The sequence below is a fragment of the Barbus barbus genome, assembly GCF_936440315.1.
Source record: "Barbus barbus genome assembly, chromosome: 48".
Taxonomy (NCBI): Eukaryota; Metazoa; Chordata; class Actinopteri; order Cypriniformes; family Cyprinidae; genus Barbus; species Barbus barbus.
Genome location: NC_136726.1, coordinates 2,995,826 through 3,022,389, shown reverse-complemented (window position 1 = coordinate 3,022,389; position 26,564 = coordinate 2,995,826). Strand labels below are relative to the sequence as shown.

The following is a 26,564-nucleotide window of genomic DNA, read 5'->3' as shown; positions in this document are numbered from 1 at the left end:
ATCCATTAGCAATAACAAATGCATAACAATGACTTAATAAATCAAATAATGTCATGAAAATAAAAAAACCCTCTAAAACTTTAAAAGCAGGATCTCAGGTCTACCTCTTCATTTCTCCACTTGCCAAACATGTAGGCATAGTCTCCAGGGTAGCCCACAAATTTGCCCTTGAAAAAGGCGACGTAGAAGCAAGAGGAATAGTAGTTGACAAACTGGAAGAGGAACATCTTCACCGTTAGCTTGTTCTCGTACTCCACATGTGTTCTGGGAACCTCTGCAGACAGAAGAATAAGTGAATTAAAATCAGTGCACAAAAATCTTTACATTATGGAAATACTTTATTAACTGAATATATGATTGTTAAGGCCATTGCACACCGAGTCCGAAAATTTTGCAATACGACCTCATGTGGTGCCAATCACGTTTACACACTGCCTCCGAAACTTTCGTCCGTCATAAAAAATTCAGATCCGGTTCGATTTTCTGCGTTTTCGCCTCCGTAGCAAGCATTTTGATTGGAAAGGATGACGAATACGAAAAAACGCATATGAAAATTTCGGACTCAGTGTGCAATTACCTTTACTCTTATTGTTTATTACAAGATACAGAACACAAATGAGTTGACTGGAACAAATCAGAAATCAGAATGTGCCGAGGTCAAATAAAACAAAAACCAACAACAACAAAAAATAATCTACAATATTAATTTTTTAGTTATTGTATTTATTGATTTACATTTGAAATGTTTTAAAGGTTTTAGGTGGAAAAAGAGTCTGGGAGTCACATATGCTTGCTAAAGACTCACCCATATCAGTGATCTTTATGGCTACACGCTCATACAGGAAGTTCAGAATCATGATGATGACAAAGTTGATGCAGGAAGCCGTTACGGATGTGGCGAACTGCGGCGTGATGAGGCTTCCAACCACATCCAGCTTACTGGTGGGGCTGTCCTTCATGATGCTGGCAAACGCCGCAAACACCGCCAGACGGTACGCAATCACACCGATTATACTGGCGATAATCAGAGAGATCTGGGTTTGGGAGTGAGAGAGGTACACGTCATACACAAAACTCACTCGCTGCAGTTACTATTACTACTCAGTACTACTCAAATATCCATTCAAATATAGTGTTAAAAAAGAAAAACTAAATTATGAACATGCACTAGGACACGTCAAAACAGTAAAATGCTACATGCTGGTAAAAACATGCATCCTCAGGTAAAATGTTCTACAGTAAACATCAAATTTACTGATTTAACTTACTTACTGATGTGTGATTCTGTGTCCATACAGTCCAGCGACTTAACATTCAATATTGAGTCTTACCCATATATCATGCAATAACCTATCTGCTATACAGTATAGTATTTGTATATATTAGCTCTGTTCCAAAACTATACGCCTGTCCAAATTCGCATACTTTTGCACTATTCTATGCCTTTTTTTGTTCGTTTGTTTTTTTATGTATAGTGTGTTTACATTAAATTCTAAAAAGAAAGAGTGCATTTAAAAAGCCTGGAATATACACATAAATAAATAAATAATAATAATATTATTTTAATCTATACTACCAATATAGGCAGTATCCTTACTACAGGGGAACCTTTTAAAATCCTAATTTGGACCACTGCACAATGAAAGACAATAAATACAATATAATATATAATTTAATACTCAGCAACTCTAATAAGCATGAAAGTAAACAGTCAACTGCTACATAATTTTCTAGCTATATTTAGTTATTAATAACATACTCGTATTTGATGTCCTAAATTGTTGTTGTATGTAGGTAACTCACTAACCACTGGAACAGAGCTAATATATTCAGTGGGGTTCAAAAATCTGAGACCACAAATGAAAATGCTTCTGTATATATATATATATATATATATATATATATATATATATATATATATATATATATATACATATATATTTTATATATATATAGTTTTTAATATATATATAAACATATACATATATATATATTTATATATATATATTTTTTTTTTTTAAACAACAACAAACAAACAAAACAAAAACAAAAAAAAAATCTTGTATTTGGTGTGCCTCTCTTTTGCTTTAATGGCTAAACACAACCTCAAGTTCTTCATTGTTGTCTAGGACTTGTGGACCCCACTGTATTTTTGTACATTGCTGGCATTATGTGCTAAAATAAAAAGGAGCTTAACAATAAGACATCATTTGTTCTTCACTATATATATATATATATATATATATATATATATATATATAGTGCTGTCAAACGATTAATCGCATCCAAAATAGAAGTTTTTAAATCCATTAAATCGCATCCAAAATAGAAGTTTTTGTTTAAATAATACAGTATATGTATGTGTATATTTATTATGTATATATAAATACACACACATACGGTACAGTATATGTATATACAATTATATATTTATATTCTTATATTTTATATATAAATATATATAAACATAACTTATTTTTCTTAAATATATACATGCACGTGTTTGTATTTATATATAAATAATAAATATACACAGTATACACATATATTGTGTAAACCAAATCGATGTGATTAATCGTTTGACAGCACTAATATATATATATATATAATGAAATTATTATACTAAAAGTAGAATACAGTTTTGATGCTCACCCAGAAGAGGACGGTGGCCCCGGACAGTATTGAACGAGCACACTTGGTTGTTAGAGGTAAATAAGGCTCCATCTCCTACACAGCAAGCAAGCAAAGCAGGGATCATGAGCAACCACCACCTCACACCTGGCACAGGAGCCCTAATCTAGCACGGTCCACACGGCTGTCTGTGAGGACTCTTCCTGTTCCTAATGAGTCATTAATTCTATGACTACAGCCTTTCAAAAGCTGCGATCACACTGCAAGCAGGCTGCTAATACTACACACTCTCACACACACAGCTATCCAATCTAGAGTATCGTCGTCCTGTGCCTGCCTTACCCACAAGACAACTGTGGCCCAGCACAGGATAAACCTGCCTGCTTTATCAGCTGGGGTCTGTTCTAGAACCCACTCCAGTTCCTACACAATACGAACAAAGCCAAACACAAACGCATATTATCTAGTTTCTCGGTTGGCTGCTGGATAAACTAACATTGACTACCGACCCAACCTCCGTTTGTGACATGACAACACCTAAAGCAACTCTGTAGCTTCATATTCATATTCAGAATCAGAATGAGCTTTATTGCCAGGTATGTTTACACATACGAGGAATTCCAGAATGACAGTGACAGGAGAAAAACACAGATAATAAAAATAGGACAAGTAAATAAGGAATAACAATATACAAATTGACAATTGTATGTACAGGTATATTACAATAGACGGTTTTTGTATGTACAGGTATATTATGTGCAAATTAAAATGTAGACTAAGTATGTGTGTTAGATAAATAAGTGTATAAGTGTATAAATAGTGTGTGTTCCACAATTATTGACAAGTGTTCATGAGATGGATAGCCTGAGGGAAGAAACTGTTTCTGTGCCTGGCCCTTCTGGTGCTCAGAGCTCTGTAGCGTCAGACCAGATGTCCAGAGTGATATTGCCAGCCCCTTTGCTCATTCTGGATGAGTACAGTTCTTGGAGAGTGGGGTTAAAGGCCAAGCTGAAGTCCACAAACAGGATCCTCACATAAGTCCCTGGTCTGTCTAGATGTTGCAGAACATAATGCAGTCCCATGTTGACTGCATCATCCACAGACCTGTTTGCTCTGTAGGCAAACTGAAGAGGATCCAGCAAGGGTCTAGTAATGTCCTTCAGGTGGACCAGCACCAGTTTTTCAAATGACTTTATGACCACAGATGTTAGAGCCACAGGTCTGTAGTCATTTAGTCCTGACATTTTGGATTTCTTTGGAATGTGGAGGATGGTGGAGTGTTTGAAGCATGAAGGGACTTCGCACGGCTCCAGCGATCTGTTGAAGATCTGTGTGACGATGGGGGCCAGCTGGTCAGCACAGGATTTCAGACAGACTGGTGTAACACAATCTGGGCCTGGTGCTTTTTTCCTTTTGTGCTTTTGGAAGGCCTGGCGCACATTATCTTCACTGATCTGAAGTGTAGGTGTGGGGGAGAGGGGGGTTGTTGGAGGTGTTAATGGTTGTGTGGAGAGGTGTTCAGGGCGGGTGTGGGGTGTTTTTTCAAACCTGCAGTAGAACTCATTCAGGTCGTCTGCCAGTTGTTTATTCTCCACAGTGCTAGGGAAAGGTGTCTTGTAATTGGCGATGTCTTTCAGACCTTTCCATACTGATGCTGAGTCGCTGGAAGTGAACTGAATTCTTAGTTTTTCAGAATAATTCGTCTTTGCCACTCTGATCTCCTTTTCCAGTGTGTATTCGGCCTGTTTATACAAGACATTTCCTGTAAGCATCTTCTTTGGCCTAATGGAGCTGTCTGAGTTTTGCAGTGAACCACGGTTTGTCGTTGTTGTAAATTAGATGAGTTCTGGTAGGAATGCACATATCTTCACAGAAACTGATATAAGATGTTACAGTCTCTGTGAGCTCATCCAGATCATTGGCAGCAGCTTCAAAAACAATCCAATCAGTGAGGTCAAAACAGGCTCTTAAATCCGGCTCTGCTTCATTAGTCCATATTTTAACAGATCTTAAAACAGGTTTAGCTGATTTCAGTTTCTGCCTGTAGGTCGGTATAAGATGAACCAAACAGTGATCAGAGTCCTAAAGCAGAGTCCTAAAGCGTGGACAGAGTGATATGCATCTTTTATTGCTGTCTAACAGTGATCCAACATATTACTGTTTCTGGTGGGACATGTAACATGCTGTCTGTATTTTGGCAGTTCAGGGGAGAGATTTGCTTTATTAAAGTCCCCAAAAATGATTAAAACAGAGTCCGGGTGTTGTTGTTCAGTCACTGTGATCTGATCAGAGCATTTATTTAAAGCTGAGCTCTCGTGCGCTTGAGGAATGTAAACACTCACGAGAATGAACGAGCAAAACTCCCGCGGCGAATAGAACGGCTTACAGTTAATGAAAAGCGCATCTAGATCGGGACAGCACGTCTTCTTTAACACTGTTTGATGTAAAAGCATGCCACTGCCACGCGTTTTCCCCATTGATTCTGCGTCGTGGTCCGCTCTGAACAGCTGAAAGCACTGCAGACTTAACGCGCTGTCCGGAATGGCATCACTCAGCCAGGTTTCCATGAAACACAGAGCAGCAGAGTTTGAAAAATCCTTATTTGTCCGGGAGAGCAGAAGGAGTTTGTCCGTTTTGTTTGGTAGAGAGAGGAGATTCGCTAGATGGATGCTAGGCAGCGCTGTCCGAAAAATTTGATGCATTTACTTGAGTAAATGTAAAATTTACTTAAGTAAAATGAGTTGCAATATTATGTCTTCTTTTCCAAAGAAATTACCAAAATTGTGTTAGTTTTTGCTTAAAACAAGCAAACGTATCTGCCGATGGGGTAAGAAAAATAATTTTAATTCAAAGGCTAAACAAGATGATTTTACATGTGTGATTGGCAGATATTTTTGCTTGTTTTAAAACTAAACAAAATTTTAATAATTTCTTCAGATAACAAGACATAATATCTTAACTCATTGTACTTGTCAAGTAAATTCATCTCGATACAATAATTGTTATATATTTATGATAGAAAACAAGACAAAAATACTAAGTAAGAAAATAATTTTTTGCAGTGTACAGATTTTTTACTTAGAACTTCTTGTTCAGACAGAATATATCTTTGTGTCTAAAAACGCGAGACGCAGCACTCAGGAATGGTTTTTAAAAAAGCGCATGGCAGAATGCCTCTTCTGCCATGTTGCTGTCAAATAAAATGTTGCAATGGCAACTTGCTAATTTAAACAAAATCTTGCACTGTTTGCCCCGCCTCTGCAGGCTTCTGATTGGTCCACTGGTTTGGAGCTGACATTGATGAGCGGCACTGAGTGTAAAAGTTGAAATTCCCGTCTTAAAAATATGGTGCTCATGTGTGAGACGCTGCACGAGATGCAAGACGTGAGTGCAATGGTCATACGTCCATCTAGTGCATGTTTATATAGAAAAACAATGGAAAAGTAGCACACTGGAATGAAAAAACTCAACTGATATTAAACTAAAATGGGTCCAATATGAGCCACATAACCACTCAGTCTAGATAAACGTTTTCTCACTAGCCTAGTAATCTTTTTGACTTGCTTTACTTGAAATACGGTCTAATAGAAAAGTAAGATAAAATAATATGTTTATCAAACAATTAAATTCAGAACAAAGGGTGTAATTCAAGAAAATTTTGCAATGAACATTTATAATAAGTAAACAATAAGCTGAAAATTGTCTGTAGAATTACAAAAGCCAATTACTCATGCTTTATATCAAGGATCCACATTCGTGATCCTGAAAGCTGTTTTCTTTCAGAGTGTATGCTGCCTTCATGTGCAAACGTAAGTATTGTAAATATGAGTTATCCTAGTCAGAAACCGGCCTCTCAAGTAGTATTTACTACTGGGAAACTAATACCTAATTTTGATACTCGAGTTTCTGTCGGGCAGGCCATAATCTTTAAACTTTTATTAATTTTTCCCAAAACAGCTGCATTACTTTCTCTTGTTGATACAGTCATGTATACATAATAGGGGGTGTAAAGGTACACATCTTTCGGAGACCAGGAATGAAGAACCTAACTCTATATGATCAAAACTAATATTTGCTTTAACATAGTTATTCCTGGTGAAAGTACACACTGAAAAATCTCTGGGTCAAAAGGTCATTAGATATGTATGTGTACTTGTGTGACGGGGTTGAGTCGGCGGTGGGTGCACTTGGTCTCGTATTCAGGTCTGAGCTGCAGATGTTGCTGCTCTTCCTCCATGTCCACCAGATCCCACTCGTACTCCAGTCGAGCCTGACGCCGCTTCCAGAACTCCAGGAACAGAGTCACTGACGGCGGAGAAAAATTACAACTTAAAACTCATACACAGTGTCTGTTTCCTGGATGCATAGAGCACTGCAAGGATGGTGCATTTTTGTATTTGAGCAATTCTGATCCCATTGTCCTGAAGTCAATGGTTTTTTTTATGTATTTTTTGATAAATGTCTGAAATAAGGTCTGTGTTTGACATAAGCAGCTTATATTTTCATGTTAATTCTACACCATAAAATACATCAGTAATAGCCTCTTTTTTTTTTAAAGCTTTCACTGAATCGTAAACTTGTGTTGGTCACAGAGCTTATTTTCTGCATATTTCAAAGTCTAATGGTTTTTGTCGACAGAAGTGATGCTGACTTCTGGGTTGGTTTATAAAAACACAATCAATGCAGCTCTCTATTGAAACGCCCCACTTGTGCATTATATGCATATTACGATTGTTTAATTATGTGGATTATGTAACAAATGGTGACAACAACAGATACAATTCTAGAACAGTTACAAGAGGCTCTACTCACCCCATATTCCCATGAATATCGCAAAGAACACCGTCGCTGTGTTGTCAAACAGATACGATTGCTAAAAGGCAATCAGACGAAGGTTTAACTTTACGTGAATAAATACACAAAATCATGCTCCATAAGTAAATAAATAAAAGATGGAGTTATTTTTTCACTCACCCATGAGGAGCTACAGGTTGTGCTGAGCTTCCAGTAGCCACATTTCTTATCACAGAGAGGACACATGACAATCTGTCCACCAATGGTGTCATTACAGATCTCTTTACTGCATAAGACAACAAAGCGCGCTCAGAAATAGTTTCTGTGAACCCAGTCTCAAAATTACTACACTTGACTTGAGTTGTAGGCCTCAAGCCTTAGATCACATGTCATTGCGTTTCTGAAAAATGTCAGAGAATTCAAAATGCATTAATTGCATTCTTAGCAGTGCCACAAGGGGCGCTATAACACTGTCTTCTCTGCTCAGTTTTCTTGTCTTATCCTCACCTCCAGACGTTTTCGTCGAAGCTGGCCACACCGTAGATGAAACAGAGCAGACCAACAACTGCGGCATAGGACAGCATCTCTGTGTAGAAACCCAGCCAAGCGAAGTAGATGCCGATCTTCTCTCCATAGTACTTCCTGTGGTACAGGAAACACAATCTTCAAGGAAACGTCCATCTACTTGCTCAAAGTGTCAGCAACACCTCACATTCTCTAGATTTCATCTATTTAGTGATCATTTATTTTAAAATTAAACTTGAGTTCATTTCTTCAACAAAAACAGTGCAAAATATGCATCAACCTATTTGAGTAATGATACAAAATATGGCAGTGTTTTCAAAATGCCATTAATTTCTCTATACATCATTAGACAAGATGTGTGATTTTCATGATTTAAAGCACTTAAAAAGTAAACTTATTTTGATGTGTTAGCTAACATACTAAAACACATGGAGGGGGGGGGGGGGGGGGGGGGGGGCATGATTGCAATTTTACCTGCAGTTTGTTATTTGATATCATATATAATGTTAATATATTTTAAGTGTGCTATATTGCAACTCTATCAATACATTTGAATACATGACATACATACGTTTTAATAGACCAAAACTAACTCATGCAACAATAACTGCCTTGGTGGAAAATTTACCATTGGAATATACATTTATCTAGGATGCCTCATTTTTTTTGTGTGTTTTTGAATGAAGGAATGGTCTCACCGTATGAGGTTGAGCGGCTGCTCCTTGTAAAAGCTGCTGAAACGAGCCCAGTATTTATACAAGGAATAGCGTTCGCTGTCACAGTTAGCATCACAAGACCTGGTCCAGTATCTACACTACAAAAAACAGACATTAACTTTATTGTTATTAAACCTTCTGAATCATAAGTCTCTAGAGAAACATCTACTAGTCGATAGGATTGTGCCACTGGATGCACTCGGTTAAAGACTTACGTCATGCAGAGGGAAGGCAGCTGCGTAGGTCCCGTTGTTCAGAAGCCTCTTGATGCCCTTCTTATCCTTGTCTTCTTTACTGTACGGACATCGGGAAAGGATGTAATAGACCTACATGGAGAAGAAAATAAACCAAGCCTTTGGTTACAAGGCAGTAAAATGTAAGCTACTATAATGTAACATCTTCTAATATTCTTGGCAATTGGTCTAGTTTTCTTACAATCCTGTTCCGTGTGGATGGAGGAAAGAAGGTGTCTTTATCATTGATGAGGAAGAAGTCAGTCTTGCTCTTGTCAAAGGTGGTGGTGAAGTAGTCGGGCTCAGGTTGCATCACATGCTCGGGCAGACGGTAGGGCGTACAGAGCCAGCTCATGGGCATGTCTTTTTTATCTGGAATATCGTTGGTTTTAAAAGGCACTTTGATTTTCAGAACATCTGCATATGTTGCCAGCACTTCCCAGGGGACGTGGATCTTCAGGAAGTACGTCATCCCATCTTCAGACTCCTGGAAAGACAACCGTGTGTGACTAGTGTTACTAATACAGTTTCATCGATAATATATATCAATGTCCTGATGGGGTTTCTGGAGTCATTTGTGATTTCAGATGTTTCACTCACAGATTTGTCCTCCGTCTCCAGCTCAAGTCCAGCTTTCTCTAAGTTAGCCTCAAACTCCTTCCTTCGATCCTGCATGAAAGATCAGTAACACATCTGACTGATTTGTGCTTCTGCTGCAGTGCATACTGTGCACAGGACAAGAAGGGTTTCTGGTAACCGTTTATTTACATTTACATTTACATTAATGCATTTAGCAGACACTTTTATCCAAAGCGACTTACATTGCATTCAAGTTACAGTTTTTACATTTTATCAGCTCTTGCTTTCCCTGGGAATCGAACCCATAACCTTAGCGTTGCTAGCACCATGCTCTACTATTTGAGCAACAGGAAAGTCTGTTTATGACAGACAAACAGACTGTAAAGCTTTTGGAGATCAATATTTGTGTCTGCAGAGCTGCATGTGTGTGTGACTTCCTGCCCAGGCCTGGTAAAGCACATACTTTGTGAGTGACAAGAACCTGGAAATGCATACAGACTCTCACCTCTGACACACACACATACATACATACAAAGCAGTGCGAGACTTGTCAGAGCACAATGCCGGTGAAAGTGAAAGTGACGTGAAAAGTGCGCCCGGGGAGCAGTTGGGGGTTCGGTGCCTTGCTCAAGGGCACCTCAGTCGTGGTATTGAGGGTGGAGAGAGCGCTGGACATTCCCTCCCCCCACCTACAATCCCTGCCGGCCCGAGACTCGAACCCACAACCTTTGGATTACGAGTCCGACTCTCTAACCATTAGGCCACAACTTCCCCACACATGCTTACATTGTTAAACGTGTAAAAGTGCCATTCATGTTTCACCTTTTAAAGTACTTTTAAAAAGTGCAATTTGTAATAATGTCAAATTAAAAGTTTTACTTTAAAGTACATTTAAATATTTTGTTATGATTTAAAGAAGCACTTTTAAAAATCGCGATTAATCCAAAATAAACGTTTTTGTTTACATAATACATGTGCGTGTATTCTATATATTTATTATGCATTTATAAATACACAAACATTTTGAAAATATTTACGTTTTACATGTACAAATTTATATTAATATATAAACATATTTAATATATAAACGTAACATATTTTCATATATACATGCATGTGTGTGTGTTTAAATATACACAGTACACACACATATATTATGCAAACAAAAACTTTTATTTTGGATTTGATTAATCGCGATTAATCGTTTGACAGCACTAATTTTAAATGTGCTAAATTGCAACTCTATCATTAATTATAATGAGTAATTACAAATACATGACATACAAGTTTTAATAGACCAAATCTAACTCCTACAACAACATCAACTACCTTTGTGGAAGATAAACATATCTAGGACGCCTTCAGTTTTATGACAGCTAGTGTTATTATCAGCAGTGTGTGAAGGGATGCACAATCAGATAAGCTTTCAACAGATCTATCGAGAGATTAAACCACACAGCAACTCATTTGACCCGTGATAAGTTACATTTGCTAACAAGTTCTTACATAAGCGGCTCTGACTCGATGCAAATTACCACTTCTAAGGGATAGGAAAAATAGTTTTGAAGGATGGCTATTATGACTTAGTAATTTGTTTAGGCAAATTATTATTTTTTTTTTAATTATCTCACAACTCACAGAAGGATGCCAAATGTTATCATATGAATATAAACCTGTAAAACAGAAATTGTTATCATATGAATATAAAACTATAAAACTGAATGGATGACACACCTGTTTCTTTTCTCCATCCTTGTCGTCGATGTAAGACAGAACGAAATCTATCCTCCGCACGCCATCTCTGAAGCACACAGAGTCCTTACTCTGCTGCTGCTTATCCACCTGCACACGCATGAGCATTTATTGGCACAAAGTCAAGATTTTCTGTGAAGTACTGAAGCTTCATAATGTTTTTTTAACTCTCAAATGTCTTGAAAAGGTAGTAAAGCTAATCCATACATAATATTAAGATATATATAAAATATCATCACCTTAACGGATATTTGGAAACACAGCTGGATGCATGTTCAGACACCGAGATCTTTTTTATGTCATGAGGGCTTATTCAGAATTAAACATGGCCGTCTTAATGCAGTTTCAATATTTCAAACCAGTTCATGTTGTCTAACTTCCACAAAAACAACACCAGCATCCTGCCACACACACACACACACACACACACACACACACACACACACACACACACACACATCCATGCTTAAAGCATGTATAAATCCTGGTCACTGATGTTCAGCTCATTTTTGTGGGTGAAATCCAGTCATTTCAATTGAACTGTATAAAAATGGGAATTCTGGTTGGAAAGATTTGCAGCTTTTGCAACAGTTTTAAGTGGATCACGTAATTTCGCGTGACTTCTATATGAGCTGTGCTTCATGCATGGCCGTATTTTTACCTGTCAAATCCCCCTAATGTGACCGCACCTTTACTCAAATGATGAAGCATTTGTGTCTGAAAAGCTTTCAAGGTCCATTAGAGGTCGTGCAAGAACTAAACGCCTATTCACATTTCTTCTGTTTTGAGCTGTGGTTACTGCGTCTGTCGCTTTAAATATCAAGCTCTTTAAAATTAGGTTGATTCTGATCGGCTGTCGATGGCAATTTGGCAATTTCTTTATTTATATATTAAGATTAGATTAGATTTAACTTTATTGTCACTGTGCAGAGTACAAGTACAGAGCCGATGAAATGCAGTTAGCATCTAACCAGAAGTGCAGATAACAAAGTATATAAATAAATATAAAAATGTGTATTAAGTTTTATGACATATAGTGCAAGTTATGAGGTAGAGGGGTAGAGACTAGCTCAGTGCAAATGACTGTACATGCATCTTAGGTTGTAAGGAAGTATAAACAGAAGGTGCATTATACAGTGAGGTATGTAGTAGTATATGTTTATATATGACCTTAACAGCATCCGGAGGTAGAAATGTGCAAAATAATAATTGATATATAAAGATATTTTGAAGAATGTGGGTTAACATTGGAAATACTCCATGTGGACCAGTTTGATTACACATTTTACAAATGATCTTATTTTGTGTTCAGAAGAAAGAAACTTGTACAGGTTTGGAATAACTTGAGTCGGTGAGTGACAAAAATGACACATATTTTAATGTGATGCTGAAGAATTAGGTTGAATTAGTGGTCCTCAATGTGCACAGCACAAATATCCAATACCATATCCAGCAACTACCAAATTATCCCTAGCGATTTCTTTGATCAAACAGTTATGTTTTTGTCATTTCAGATGCAATCTGAATTTATTAAACAAGTGATATTACCTAAGAAGTTAAACACGTTAGAAGACTGTGCGCTTTCAAGGATGCATATTTAATACATTAGCAGAGTAAGAATGTAAGGTGAAAAGCCTCACAGGTATTGCACCGAGTTAAACACAGCAGTCCAAAACAGTTCATTTAAAAGATCACTTCAGGAATTAACAAAGTGAGTCGATGAGTTTGAAGTATGGGGTTAGCTCTCTAGGCTATATACAGCGTTGCCTGCACAATGTTTTGCTGAAAGATGCACACACAGACTTCCAGCCTAAAGGATGAAGTCATTATGTACATTAAACAATAATTTAGGACACATATTGTGATTTTATGGACAAGTATATGCGAGTAGCGCTCTGTGGTGCTGCAGGATTTTAAACAGCGATCAAATGTTAAATTAAAGGTAGGCCTACAAAGCAAAGTGTTAGCTGAAATATCCACAAAATTAAAAACTAGTGCTGTCAAACAATTAATCGCGATTAATCCAAAATATATATTTTTTTACATAATATGTGTGCACTGTGCATATTTATTATGTATAAATATACACATACACATGCATGTATATATTTAAGAAAAATATACGTTTATATATTAAATATATATGAATATAAATATATACATGTAAATATTTTCAAAATATATGCTGTATGTGTGTGTCTTTATATAAACATAATAAATATACACAGTACACATACATTTATTATGCAAACAAAAACTTTTATTTTGGATGCGATTAATCATTTGACAGCACTATTAAAAACAACACTGAAATAAGAGCATGTGCAGTTCTGCTGTTATGTCCCCATAATGTCAAAAGCAAATATACACCCTTGACAAGTTTGAGAACCCCTGGGTTGAATTATATTGAAATGGCACAGCCTTCCTCTTCTACAGTTCAAAGTAGTGAATTATACAGCAGTTATACAGTTTGCTGCCACCTAGTGTTCAGGACCGTCTGACTGTCTATCAATAAAAACACATAAAGCCTCTTCAGAGATACACGTCTTTTACACCAGACAAGAGTCTTGAAAATCTTTCTTAAACTGTATGTTAATCACAGTCTACTAGGTGCATGACAGCACTGACCTCAGATCAGCCCTGAGAGAGGCTATAGCAATGACATTGGCCAAAGCTAAACAAGCCGGAGCCAGGAAAATACCTCGGCAGGAACAGCAGTGCAGTGCTGCTCCAGGCCTGTCAGTCTGCAGCTGTTCACCAGCAGCTAAAAATAACTTACACACAATGCATAACACAAACAAATGCCGCCAGTGACCACAAAGCCAGGCCGGGGCGTAAAACACCTCTACATTCTCTCACGGCCACTTCCAGAGATGTGACCAAGCCAAACAAGGCTAACACCGCTGATTTTCTTAGGCCGCTCCTACAAACAAAACCTCCAGATGACTACCAGCAGCCTACGGCTGGCGCTTCCCTGCTAAAGTAATACACACCAACATCCATTAGTACATCCATAGTAATGGCAGGACCCCTGAGTATCAAATTTCCCAGGGATTATTCCATAAACAGCAGACGGGAGATGAAACGGATAAAAGAGAAAGACTTTACCTCCAATCCGTCTATCAAGTGCTGCATCATTCACGATTCTGGGAGTCTCCAGAGGCGGAGACCACCTCCCTTCCTCCAGCAGTCCAGCTAATCACACACACACACACACACACACACGCGCGCCCCGTCTTTAACAGAGCGGATAGAGAGAGACAGAGAGCAGGGGGCTCACAGAGATGACTTCATAATCGTGCCAGCAGGGCGGGCGCTGTCCTGCTAATGTAAACACAACGCTAAACTAGATTCAAACATGTTCTGAAGAAACAGGGGCGGTGCTGGAGTGTTGTGGTTTGCTACTGCTGTGTGGATGCTGAGGTGCCCTTACATTTTTTTTTTAGCCCGTTGCTATGGAGTTGCTAGGGTACTGTTTGGTTTATGTTCTTATCTTTTTCTTTAACCATATAACTGTCAGCATCCCACTAGCTCTTTTTATTGTCTTTTTCCCCTTCACATGTTCACCCCAAAAATTAAAATCCTATCATCATTTATTCACCCTCAAGTAGTTCCAAACCTGTTTGAATTTGTCCTACTATGGAAGTCAATGGTGCCCCAAACGGCCTCGTTACAAACTTTCTTCAGGATCTCTTCCTTTGTGTTCAGAACAAAGACATTCATACAGGTTTGGAACTACTTGAGGGTGAATAAATGATGATATAATTTTAATTTTTGGGTGAATTATCCCTTTAAATCTTTTTTTTTAGTGTGCGGTGTCAAGTGTCATATTTCAAAATACACTACAATATTTTATAATAAAAGCTTTTTCTAATCTTGACAAAACAGATAGAGTTCGAAGAGTCTCAAGATTGCATTTTGGGTCACCAGTTTGTTACTGAAGAAATATTGTGAGAGAAATGTATAAATTTGTGACAGGAAAATTATTAAAATAGTATCGACAAAAACAACAACAACAATAATAATAATAATAATAATACAAAATCCTCAATTTTTGAGATATCAACTTCAAATTTGGAATATAGCTTAATTGGACACATGACTTTGTTTTATGTAATTGAGGCTTTTATAGCAATATTTATTTTATATAAATAAAACATTTTCAAGCAGTAAACCTAAACTTATATGCATTTTTACACCATTTTTAAAAATGCTTTTACTTCAGCAATCATTCTCTGATTATCTTCTTTAAAAAGAGACCGATCTTAGGTCTGTATTTCAAATCGTTCATGAATTACAAGCATTTAAGTATAATGCATTCTATGTTCGTGACAGTTAAATCAAGTTGAATTACTATTGTGTGTTGTGCGCTATATGAATACACATGCCCTGCCTTCTATGTGGATGCAGGGGTGGTTGTTAGGGCGTTGCTATGCGGTTGCTAAGGTGTTTTGAGCAACGCAATTGTTTTATGGCTACTATGGCATTGGGCTAAAAAGCCCACCTTCAAGGCAATGATATACCAAATGTAAATCTGGGGGATTCATTCTTTCTTTTTCCAATTTACATGATAGATTAAGCAAGTCAGTAAAATGGACAGAACAGTCAAATCTAGTACAACAAGCCTATTAAGCTGAGCTATGAAAGCAATGAGCTGAGCAATGAAATTTTCCACAGCCATGCTATCTCTACTGTCATTTGCATGTCAAACATAAAACCCATTTACAGATCGTGACATTTCCAAAAGCACCAAACCTCAGCATCACAGAGTCACAGCAGCATGTAAATTGAATCTCATTCACCTCACATCTGTCTTGTACTTTTCCAACGTCTTTTTAGTTCAAATTCTGGCATTATTTACACACTCGCATCATGTTGTTCACAATCTGTACGAATTTCTTCCTGCCGTGGTGAAACAGATGATGACAGAAATGTATTTTTTGGGGGGAACTGCCCCTTTAAGAGCGACATAGCCTGATCTCTTTATAAACAAATCTCACTGGCACACATAGAAATACTCTTCTGCGCAAACATCTTCTAAAATAACACCCCGCTGTCTCTCTATGCGAGCAGGAGTCTGTTTGACCTGGCAGAGCTACAGGTCTCTCCCTCTTTCATTTCCTGTAATTACAAGCTGGAGATCATACACATGAACATATGTTAGAAAAAGCAGGCAATAATAGCCGTACACTCCTGCGCTGACATATAGAGTAAGTATATGTGCGGTTTAGTAAATGGAGCTGGGACCGATTGAGCTGCACAGTCTTCATCCACAAAAAACTGTATCTCAAACACAGATATATAATTATATAACGTGACACAATTAGAGACTCAGACAGCTAATGTTCATACAGGGGAAGAAACATAGTCTTTATTTAGAAACTCGTGTTTCTCATGCAGCCACTAATCTTCAATGTTAAGGAAGTTTCAAAAATCAAGGTAAAATAAACCAATTTAATCTCTCAGCTGTTTTTAGTAATGGGAAAGCATATATTAAGATTCTTCAATATCAAACTGTTTGCTCGGACAACTTTATTAGGTTAGCCTGACCAAGCTTTGGGATAAAATTGTGGGTTTAAAATGTGTATTTATAGAGTTTTCTAAATATTTAGGGGTCATGACATGGATTTTTTTTATATGTTCCTTGAGTTTCAGTTATAATGTTAATAAATAAAAATGATTATTTTCAACCCTCATTATGACCTCTGCCTCTTCAAGATGAATCGCCTCTTGTATTCCCCAATTGTAAGTCGCTTTGGATAAAAGTGTCTGCCAGATGACTAAATGTAAATATAATGACCTCTCTGAAACAACCTGTTTTAAGGGACAGGTCCTTTAAGGCTTCTCATGTATCAGCCACTGTTATGATTGGCTAACGTCATTGCATAGGAAACAGTATCGACGCCCCCTTGCTATTGCATGTGAGTGTTTAGACAACAGGATAAAAAAAGATCATTTCCAGACAAAGCATTATGAAATCATTTACTTAAGGGAAAGGGAAGTGGTGTGTGGCCAAGTATGGTGACCCATACTCAGAATTAGTGCTCTGCATTTAACCCATCCAAGTGTACACTCAGTAGTGAACACACTCCCGGAGCAGCGGGCAGGCAATGCTGCGGCGCCCGGGGAGCAGTTGGGGGTTCGGTGTCTTGCTCAAGGGCACCTCAGTCGTGGTATTGAGGGTGGAGAGAGTGCTGGTTATTCACTCCCCCCACCTACAATCCCTGCCGGGCCGAGACTCGAACCCACAACCTTCAGGTTACAAGTCCAACTCTCTATCCATTAGGCCACAACTGCCCATGGGTTTGTGATGTAGCTGCAGTCAGATCTGGTACCACTTCATCTTTTAACAAATGTTTATTTGTGAACAAAAGATCAAGGCCAATCTGATTTCCCCAGTCATGACCCCTTTAATTTTACTAAAAATTATAGCACACTTCTTCCTCAAGTCATAGTCATAGCATTTTCCTTAAAAAGCCACATGACTTCATTTATTCATGCATGTAGCACAAATGGTGCAGAACGAGTTACAACCTGAAGTTTAATACTTAAGGTTAGTTATTTAAGCAAGCCTCTAATCCTAAGTATTAGCATTAACAATAGTAAACACCACTTAGCAAACACGATCAACCCAATACATACAGATGGATAAAATTAGGTCCCACCCTAGTCACCTTTATTCATTTATTCTACATTATTTCCCACATAATATTCCGTTTTTCACTCGTAAGTCACATTACAGAAACCAGTCGTGTTGCCATGCGTTTCATGTTGCCCACAACAACACAATAACATAATAAAATCTGATATGACCACACACAGCAAGCACACACGGACACAGTTCAGCCCTCTTTACCGTGGCGTACCCTAGAGCGGTACTTCAGAAATAAAGCTCTCTTTCTCCAGATCTGTGGATGAATTGAGCATGTTGTGAGGATAAAGACACTGAAATACACACACAAGCACACAAATGTCAATGACAGGTCTATGGCATCTGCTCACACGACACAATAAACCATCCAGGAGAAAGTCCATTTGATATTGTAATAATGAATCCAGATGAACTCCCTAAATAAAAAAATTATCTGATAAGCATGTTATCAGCAGCAATATAATAATATTACCACGGTCCCATGCATTAAGTTTCAAGAACACAGATCGTCTTATCTGCATGACACCTTTGGTACAAGTCATCAACAAAAGCAGCAGCGCGTGAACGCCCATCACTTTGAGCATCTAAAGTCACAGGGCATGCAAACGCGTTTTTAAAAGGGGCCATATTGTACATCTTATAAGTCCACTTAAAATGTTACTAAAGGTTTGTAAATGGCATATGTAGTAAAATGTATGCTGGAAACATTTTTATTTAAACATTAAGACTAATTAATTAGCCTACATTAATTCATTGCATTTATCAATACCGCATTGTATTTTGTCCATGTGTGTTCTTGCTTAATAACAAATGCTCATCTTTTGATTATTGCTGTTGCCTAAAGTAATTATTATGTGTGTGATTTTTAATTTCCAGCCCATTATAAGCCAGCGATATAATAATTTTTAAACGATAGATGACTTAAATTAAACAACCCAGCATGGTGGGTAAAATGTTTAATCCAACCAGCTGGGTCAAAATAACCCAGCATGTGTTCTGTCCAATATTTACCCAGCGCTGAGTTGCCAAATAACCAAAGTTGTGTTGTGTTTAACCCAGCATTTTTGGACACAGCTGTTGTTTATCTTCATATCGTTGGCCTACAATTCACAATTGTATAACTGCATTTCACAATCTGCTCCTTCATTCCATCTGTGCTATTTTTTTTTACTTATATATATATATATATCGATTGGTTTTCATGCTATGGCCCCTTTAAGACACACTTCAAACTGACTCACAACACAAACACACTCCCTTCTTACCCCTTTAAAGCTGGTGAGGTGCTGCTGTGGTTCAGTGTGTTCTCTCTCACACTGTTCACACGCAGTCACTGAAGAATGACTTGAGCAAACAGACACAGCGCTTGTGCATTCAGACACAACACTCAGCATGGACTACACAGAGAGTACAGAGATAGAGAGAAGAGAAAGGGCAACAGTCACAGATGAGCACCGGGGTGTGCTTATCTTGATTCGGTGTGTTTTGATGTTATTAAAACTGATGGGAGTCTAAGAAGGTTAAATCATAAAAACATAAAGGCCAGGAAAAGGGTGGTGGACAGATAACAGGCAATGTGGAGTGAACTTCAGTCTTTCTTGTTGACATCAGCAAAACTCAAACTATTTCATCTGAGAGGAATTTGAGAAGGGGGAACAGTTAACCGAATAGTTCAGCCAAAATACTTATATCTGCACCTTAATGCATTATTTTATTTCTTCTGTGAAACACAAATGGAGAAATGTTGAGGAATGTTCACTCTGCTCATTTCCATACAATGAAAGTGAATGAATAAAAGTGAATGGTGGTTTGTTAAGCTCCAAAAGGGGAAAAAGCACAATAACAGTCTGATAAGATTAGTCAATTCAACTCATATTCCAAGTCTTCTAAGAAACTGATCAAAATTTAACTTTATGTTGCCGTTTTGTCCTTTTCAGAGCCACAATCACTTTCATTCCATGCAAAACAGCAGCATGAACATCGTGTGGCACTTCATATGGCTCTGTGAAGTTTCACAGCATGTGGATGAGCAAACGAATGCTGATTTTTGGATGAACTAAACCATCTAAAGTAGATCTGAAAGAAAGTTTCTGAAAGCAAACTTTAAAACTGTAAACCAGAACAAGGTTTAACAAACCTGGGAACGAGTACACCTTGTTTTTCATATGCAAACTAATAGGTGTGTATGGGGAAACCTGAGCTGATTTGAATGAATGTGTCATGATAGTAGAGCACCTGTCTTGACAAACACAATCTGACCACTGAGCATCAATATGCGCTCATAAAGTATATGTGGATATTTATGAAATTCCATGCACTGTTTGTCTGCCTGTGTCATGTACATATAATTAACATAAGCAGCTCTTTATTAACGCAATATCCTTTGATAATACACACTTTGTTCACAGGACATATATAAATGCATTTCTTTGAAAATCAGCATATCTGTTTATCTATTCATCTCAACAATGCTGGATTTTTTTTTAATAATGCACAGACTTGTGTAATTAGCACATAACCTGCTATATGACACCTGCTTCTGATTTCTATTGATTGGGATGTACAATATTAGATTAAAAGCAATGCCAGTGTGTTGTGGGTGGTTGCCCAGGGCATTGCTTTGCTGTTGCTGAGGTTTCATAAGTTTGTTGCTATGCTGTTACAAGGATGTTGTATATCTTTAATGTAAGTCTATGGAGTTTTTAACATCTTAATGAGGTTAGAGAAACATTCACCTGCTAAAAACACCAGCATTGCTGGTCGTGTTGTGTTTTTTAAAGCTGGTATTCCCAGCAGGCTCCTTAACCAGCGAGATTTCCTTGGTGATTCAAGTTAAGACTATAAAGACCATGAGGGTTGACCAGATTATCTGGCGGTAAATAGCAACCACTAGCTAGACCGGCACGAAACCACCACTAACCAGCATAAATCAGCCTGGACCGGCATGGAAATTCATACTGGGTTGTGACGGTATTGAGACTATTAGCACTATCAAATTATTCAAGAAACTGAGGCACAGAAGGACTGAATGTTTAAGGGTTTTTACCTCTGCATTTTCAAGTTGAAGAGTCTCCTTATCCGAACTGGAATGGAAGCCGTTGTTTTCTTCTGGAACAGAAACAATTACAATATATAGGGTGTTAATAGATATTCATTTGACTTCAGCAAATTGTGTCTAGTTGTGTCTTCAAAAAAAAGAGCTGTTGTGAAATCAGTGTAAATTCCTTCTGATAAAACTAAGAAAAAATGAACTGTTCCGCAACCATTTGCCATTTTGTCACACTTTTGGGGATAAAATAAATCAGGTGACTGTCTCAATTGTCCAAACAGACATGCTGACTTATCTCATACAACAAACCCTTGTTTAGCTTCTCCTCACACTAAACCAAATATCACTTATCATCAAATTAACAAGTAAGGAGCCAGATTTATTAAACAGGGCGAATTAGTGCAACAGCATCCCATAAAAGCGCCGATGGGAGCGGAAAACTCTGCGGCTGATCTTTTCCATAATGACCAACACATTTGTATAGTTTATTATTATTATTATTGTTGATATCATAGAATATTATATTGTTTTATACTGTATCATACGAATTTAAGACCATATACAGAAGAGGATTAACACAGTGGGAGCATCTTGAAAAGTGATACTATGGTTATGTCTCCATGAAGAAATAAAAAGTTGTACTTATGTCTGTTGTTCAATTGTCAAATCACACTTAATAGTAAATACAGCTGTCAGTATGTAGCCACACAGTCTGAAAACAGCTCTTGCGTCTAAATACAGTTGGAATACTAGAAGGTTTCTCGTCAGATTTGGCTAAAATGACTGCAGGCCCAGCTCGTGTATAAGACGGGTTTCCTGTAAACCACGGTGAACTCCCTACAGTCTTGAACACCAGAGCTAATAACATGCTGGACCTTCTAAACAGAGACATCTGAGGAGATATTTTAGCTGCATATTTATTTTCGTACATACAAAACCTACATGAACAGTTTCTTGAAATGGAGCAGTTTATTGAACATTTAGACAAAATAATCATACAAGAGGCTTTTATGGCACATATAGTATTAGAGTAGTAGTATATTTATTTAATGCCATGTCAGCATCATAGGCTATTTCACCACAAAACCAGTCTTATATGTCGCTGGGGTACAATTGTAGCAACAGCCAAAAATACAATGTCAAAATGATTGATTCATGTCCCATTTAGATATTTTGTAAATTGTCTAAATATATCAAAACTTAATTTTTAATTATTTCCTTCACTACTCAAATCAATCTCAAACACAAAAGACGTGATTCACTGAACAATACGAGAATGTTGTCACTAATCTTCTTTGTGTATCTCCTGTCCACATTAAGCAGACACTGTTTCTGTCTCTCATTCAGAAGAAAGGCAGCTGATCACAGCTTTGACAGAACTCATAAAATCATGTAACAGCGTGTGTTATCAAACCAATGATTTATACACACTTTCAGATAACGGTTTATAACTGTGTGCAGCTATAGCCTTTGTGACATGGTCTTTCAAACAAGCCAGGATTCATTTCAAATGAAGCTGCCTAATAATATTTAAGATTACTTACTTTTGATTGACATTGAATTGCATTATATCTATCCAAAGTGACTTGGATTGTTTTGAAGGTATAGTATTTTATGTTCTGTGTGAACTGAACCCATGACCTTTGTTGCTAGCACCATGCTCTTGAGAAACAGAAATCGTACACGTTGTGATGTTTCTAGAGATCTACATTTGAACCAGGTAATCAAGATCTTTTTTTCTTGATCGCTGCAACAAAACAAGTCATTTTAGGTACAGCAGGATGTGAAACTGTTGGTGAGAATGTGTGCCGACACAGGAAACTATGAACACGAAGCACATGCGACACGTGTTGTGGTTAGTCTTTATATACTTCAAGTGCCAAAAACAAACAAACACAAAAAAACATCTATAGATTAATAAAACTACTTAATCTTGCATCGGGTCAAATGGCATGTAACTAACGTGGAAACATAAAAGTAGCAGAAGGGATAATTTATCAGCTTATCAGGGATCTCCTGAAAAGAAGACAAACTGAAGTGAGCTACATTCAGACAGGCTGTGATATGCAAATGTGACAAGTCATATTTGGATTCACTATCAATCATACTATGATTTTTTACACACACTTGACCTGTTCAAAGTCATCATCAAGCTGTTTAAAACCTATTATACGCCAGTGTTTTTATCTGACCACAGTCCAGCCTCAGAGATTTGAGCTGTTCAGCGAGTCTCGTATTCGTTCTGTAGCCATCATCTTCCCTGAAAACAACTGCTTTGGCTGTTGGCATGCACAGAGATTATGACAGAGTGAAGGGAAAGTACATGACCATTTTAAGGAGAAACTTCAAATCAAGGATTTTAAAGGGGAAGTTGACAAGTATCTCAGTCTACTTTGTTTAACAGAGACACAACAGCTGTGTAAGAGTTCATGAGAGTGTCTGTCCACCCACAACTCATATTTAAAACAGAATTATTAATTAATGATAAATCATACTATATTACAGTATAACTTTTATATCAATGTGTATATTTAGTCCCCTGCTGATTAACAGCTATACACATATTTTGAAGTTCACATATTGAACTTCACTGACTGTAATGCAATGTAAACTTCAGAAACACGAACTAATTCATACAGTACTAGTTTAAACTTCATTTAAAACTATTACTATAAATAAATTCAAGCGTAAAAAAAACAATTCAGACTCAACGCATGTGCGCATTTGTAAAATATTCTTCAGGCCATTAACTCATTTTGAATAAGATAAATGACAAACAAAAGTGGTGCTAACTTTTGAAAGAAACACAAAGCTGAGCATTAGTGAGTATTTTTTAAACAATAGCCATGTGTGGAAGCGCGTAAAGGCGTTACGGACACTTACCTCCTCCGGACCAAGCAGTTCGGTCCATCTCTATAAGCGTCTCATCACTCGACTTTCCACGATTCATTTTAATAAAGTGTCCTGTTATAGCCTTTATTAAATGTGAATGTGTTATATTTGTAGCTGTCTCCGCCGGGCTCAGTCCGAGCCCACGCCCTGCGAGGAATGACCGTGATTTGCCCACTCGGGTTTGTCTTGGGTCTCCGCCGAGAAATTACGATCCCTACTATGGCTATGAGAATACCTCCTCATTAATATGAAGGAACAGGGACTTCGCTATTGGACGGTTAAACAAAACGTCATCATTGAATAATTAATATTAAAAGCAGGGATTTTTAATATTCATGAGCCAAACCTTCCACGTAGTTGGATTCGGAAACGCGCTCTCTCGCTTTAAAGGGGAGTGAGATAAAATGACCGCAATTTTGTCGGCAAACTACAAAGAGATGCCCATGATTCTTTACCTTCTCTTAAAGCTTGAAGAACAGCTTAATATAAGTGACTGCTTTAGCCTTTTTAAAATCATTTTCTATCTTATGGTGTATCTTATACACATGTTTTTCTGTAAGGGGCTGGGTTTAGGGTTAGAGGTTGGAAAATATTGTTTGGTCACCTGGTCAGTATAAAAGTAATAGAAGTACAAGTTCCTTGTAGTGCAGGCTCTGGAGACTCTTCATAAAGGAATTAAGTTGTTTGAGATGAACCGAAGATAAGCACTGCCTTCCTGTCCTTTCAAGGACTGAAAAATAAGAATGTGTCGATAGTCTCTGACATTACAGAACTGTTAAACAACAAAAATACAGTTCACCATATGAAACTATGTTTAACATTCTGTTGAGCATTTATTGTTTGCATTGGTGGTTGATCACTATTGGTTTTTTAATGGCCAATTCTGAGACCAATAACTAGAGCTGGGTCATATTTATAATGTCAGTCATACACACTAACCCAAATATATATATATATATATGTATGTATATATGAAAGTGATGTGACATATGGCCGAGTATGGTGACCCATACTCAGAATTCGTGATCTGCATTTAACCCATCCAAAGTGCACACACACACCGTGAACACACACACGGAGCAGTGGGCAGCCATTTATGCTGCAGCACCCGGGGAGCAGTTGGGGGTTCAGTGCCTTGCTCAAGGGTCTCACCTCAGTCATGGTATTGAGAGTGGAGAGACCGCTGAAATTACGAGAACAAAAATATGACAACAGAAAATGTGCAGGGGTCATTAACAAAGTTGTCAGTGGATTTTGGACAGACATTATATGACTTGTTTATCAGCTGGGTTTTGTAGCACAAAGACAAGCTAATATATCAGTTAATCGTCTGAATGTCATAAAAAAATATACTCTCACACACAGCTTTTCAGGAGAAAATGCTTTTACTAAAGCTGCTTGCAAATAATTCTCCACGTCTGTTGGCTTGTTCCAGCCCCACCAGGCGTGTAACTAAACGAGCCTGTGTAGCCCAATATAGACTCTTCTGGCCTGGGCCACCCTTCGAGTGGTTACCACAGCCCTTCACTCTAGCAATTACACATGCACTTCTGTCCGGGTGTGGCAGTGGGACAGAAACATAGCTGCCTATTTCCCAAACCTTACCGTCTGCAATCTGAGATTCATCATTCGTCAGCCGTATGTGAAGGTGGTAGACGCATGGGGTGGGAGCCTCCTTTCTGAGGCCTATATGGTCTGTAGGGGTGGGACCAAAGTAATAGGACAAGAGCAGATTATGTTTAATCATAAGATTACAGAGGAGATTGTGAGATGTGTCATTTGAGCTCACATAATTAGATAGCCAGTGAAACGTCAAACCAGTAACTTGTAAATTATAAGACATTCATACTGAGAAGTAACAAGATTAGGCCAGCCTTATTTATACAGTGCCCCCTAAAAGTATTGGAACAGTGAGGCCAATTCCTTTATTTTTGCTGTAGACTGTAAACATTTGGGTTTGACATCAAAAGATGAATATGAGATGAGAGATTAACATTTCAGCTTTTATTTACAGGTATTTTCATCTGGATCTGATACACAACTTAGAAGATAGCACCTTTTGTTTGAACCCACCCATTTTTCATGTTACCAGAAGTATGTTAACATGTGGCTGACAGGTGTGTTTTGTTGCCCTGGTGTGTCCTATTAATTGATTATTCAAACAATAAATAGCACTGAATGTCTGCGCTCAGTTTCAGATCCGTGCAGACTGCATTTATAGTTAGTTAGACGTGTAACCAACATGAAAACCAGAGAGGTGTCTATGGGTGAAAAACATGCAATTGTGAAGCTGAGAGAAGATGAAAAATCAATCAAACCATTGCACAAACACTGGCAATAGCAAGTACAACCATTTGGCATCTCCTGAGGAAGAAAGAAACCACTGGTGTACTGAGTAACACCTCAAACGGGTAGATCAAGGAAAACATCTGCAGTTGATGACAGAAACATTGTGACAGCTGTAAAGAAAGACCCTAAAACAACTGTTAGTGACATCAGCAACAACCTCCAGAGGGCAGGAGTGAAGGCATCACAATCTACTGTTCGCAGAAGACTTCATGCACAAAAGTACAGAGGCTACACCAGAAGATGCAAACCACTCATTAGCAAGAAGAATAGGAGACGAGCCTCAAGAATTCTGGGACAAGGTTTTATGGACTGATTTTATGGACCAAAGTGATGGAAAGGCTAAAGTTTGGAGAAAGAAAGGATCTGCTCATGATCCCAAACATACAAGCTCA

At 37.8% G+C, this 26,564-nt stretch overlaps 1 protein-coding gene across 2 annotated transcripts in view; it reads right to left on the bottom strand.

Moving 5' to 3' along the window:
- LOC306866430 (anoctamin-5-like) overlaps window positions 1-24,072 on the bottom strand; it is a 34,521-nt gene extending 10,449 nt beyond the window's left edge. Inside the window, exons 1-14 of one of the 2 annotated variants that reach the window (XM_079411644.1) lie at window positions 23,815-24,072; window positions 20,929-20,990; window positions 11,213-11,320; window positions 9,500-9,568; window positions 9,102-9,386; window positions 8,882-8,992; window positions 8,649-8,764; window positions 7,933-8,067; window positions 7,606-7,711; window positions 7,444-7,504; window positions 6,785-6,936; window positions 2,653-2,727; window positions 806-1,034; window positions 105-274 (exon numbers count right to left, since the gene is read on the bottom strand). In XM_079411644.1, coding sequence (XP_079267770.1) covers window positions 105-274; window positions 806-1,034; window positions 2,653-2,727; window positions 6,785-6,936; window positions 7,444-7,504; window positions 7,606-7,711; window positions 7,933-8,067; window positions 8,649-8,764; window positions 8,882-8,992; window positions 9,102-9,386; window positions 9,500-9,568; window positions 11,213-11,320; window positions 20,929-20,990; window positions 23,815-23,881 — 1,746 coding nt within the window. In that variant the 5' untranslated portion in view covers window positions 23,882-24,072. Of the gene's footprint in view, window positions 1-104; window positions 275-805; window positions 1,035-2,652; window positions 2,728-6,784; window positions 6,937-7,443; window positions 7,505-7,605; window positions 7,712-7,932; window positions 8,068-8,648; window positions 8,765-8,881; window positions 8,993-9,101; window positions 9,387-9,499; window positions 9,569-11,212; window positions 11,321-14,338; window positions 14,448-20,928; window positions 20,991-23,814 lie in introns of those variants that run through there. The other variant, XM_079411645.1, reaches the window with a different exon arrangement.
- Between the last annotated feature and the right edge of the window lie 2,492 nt (window positions 24,073-26,564).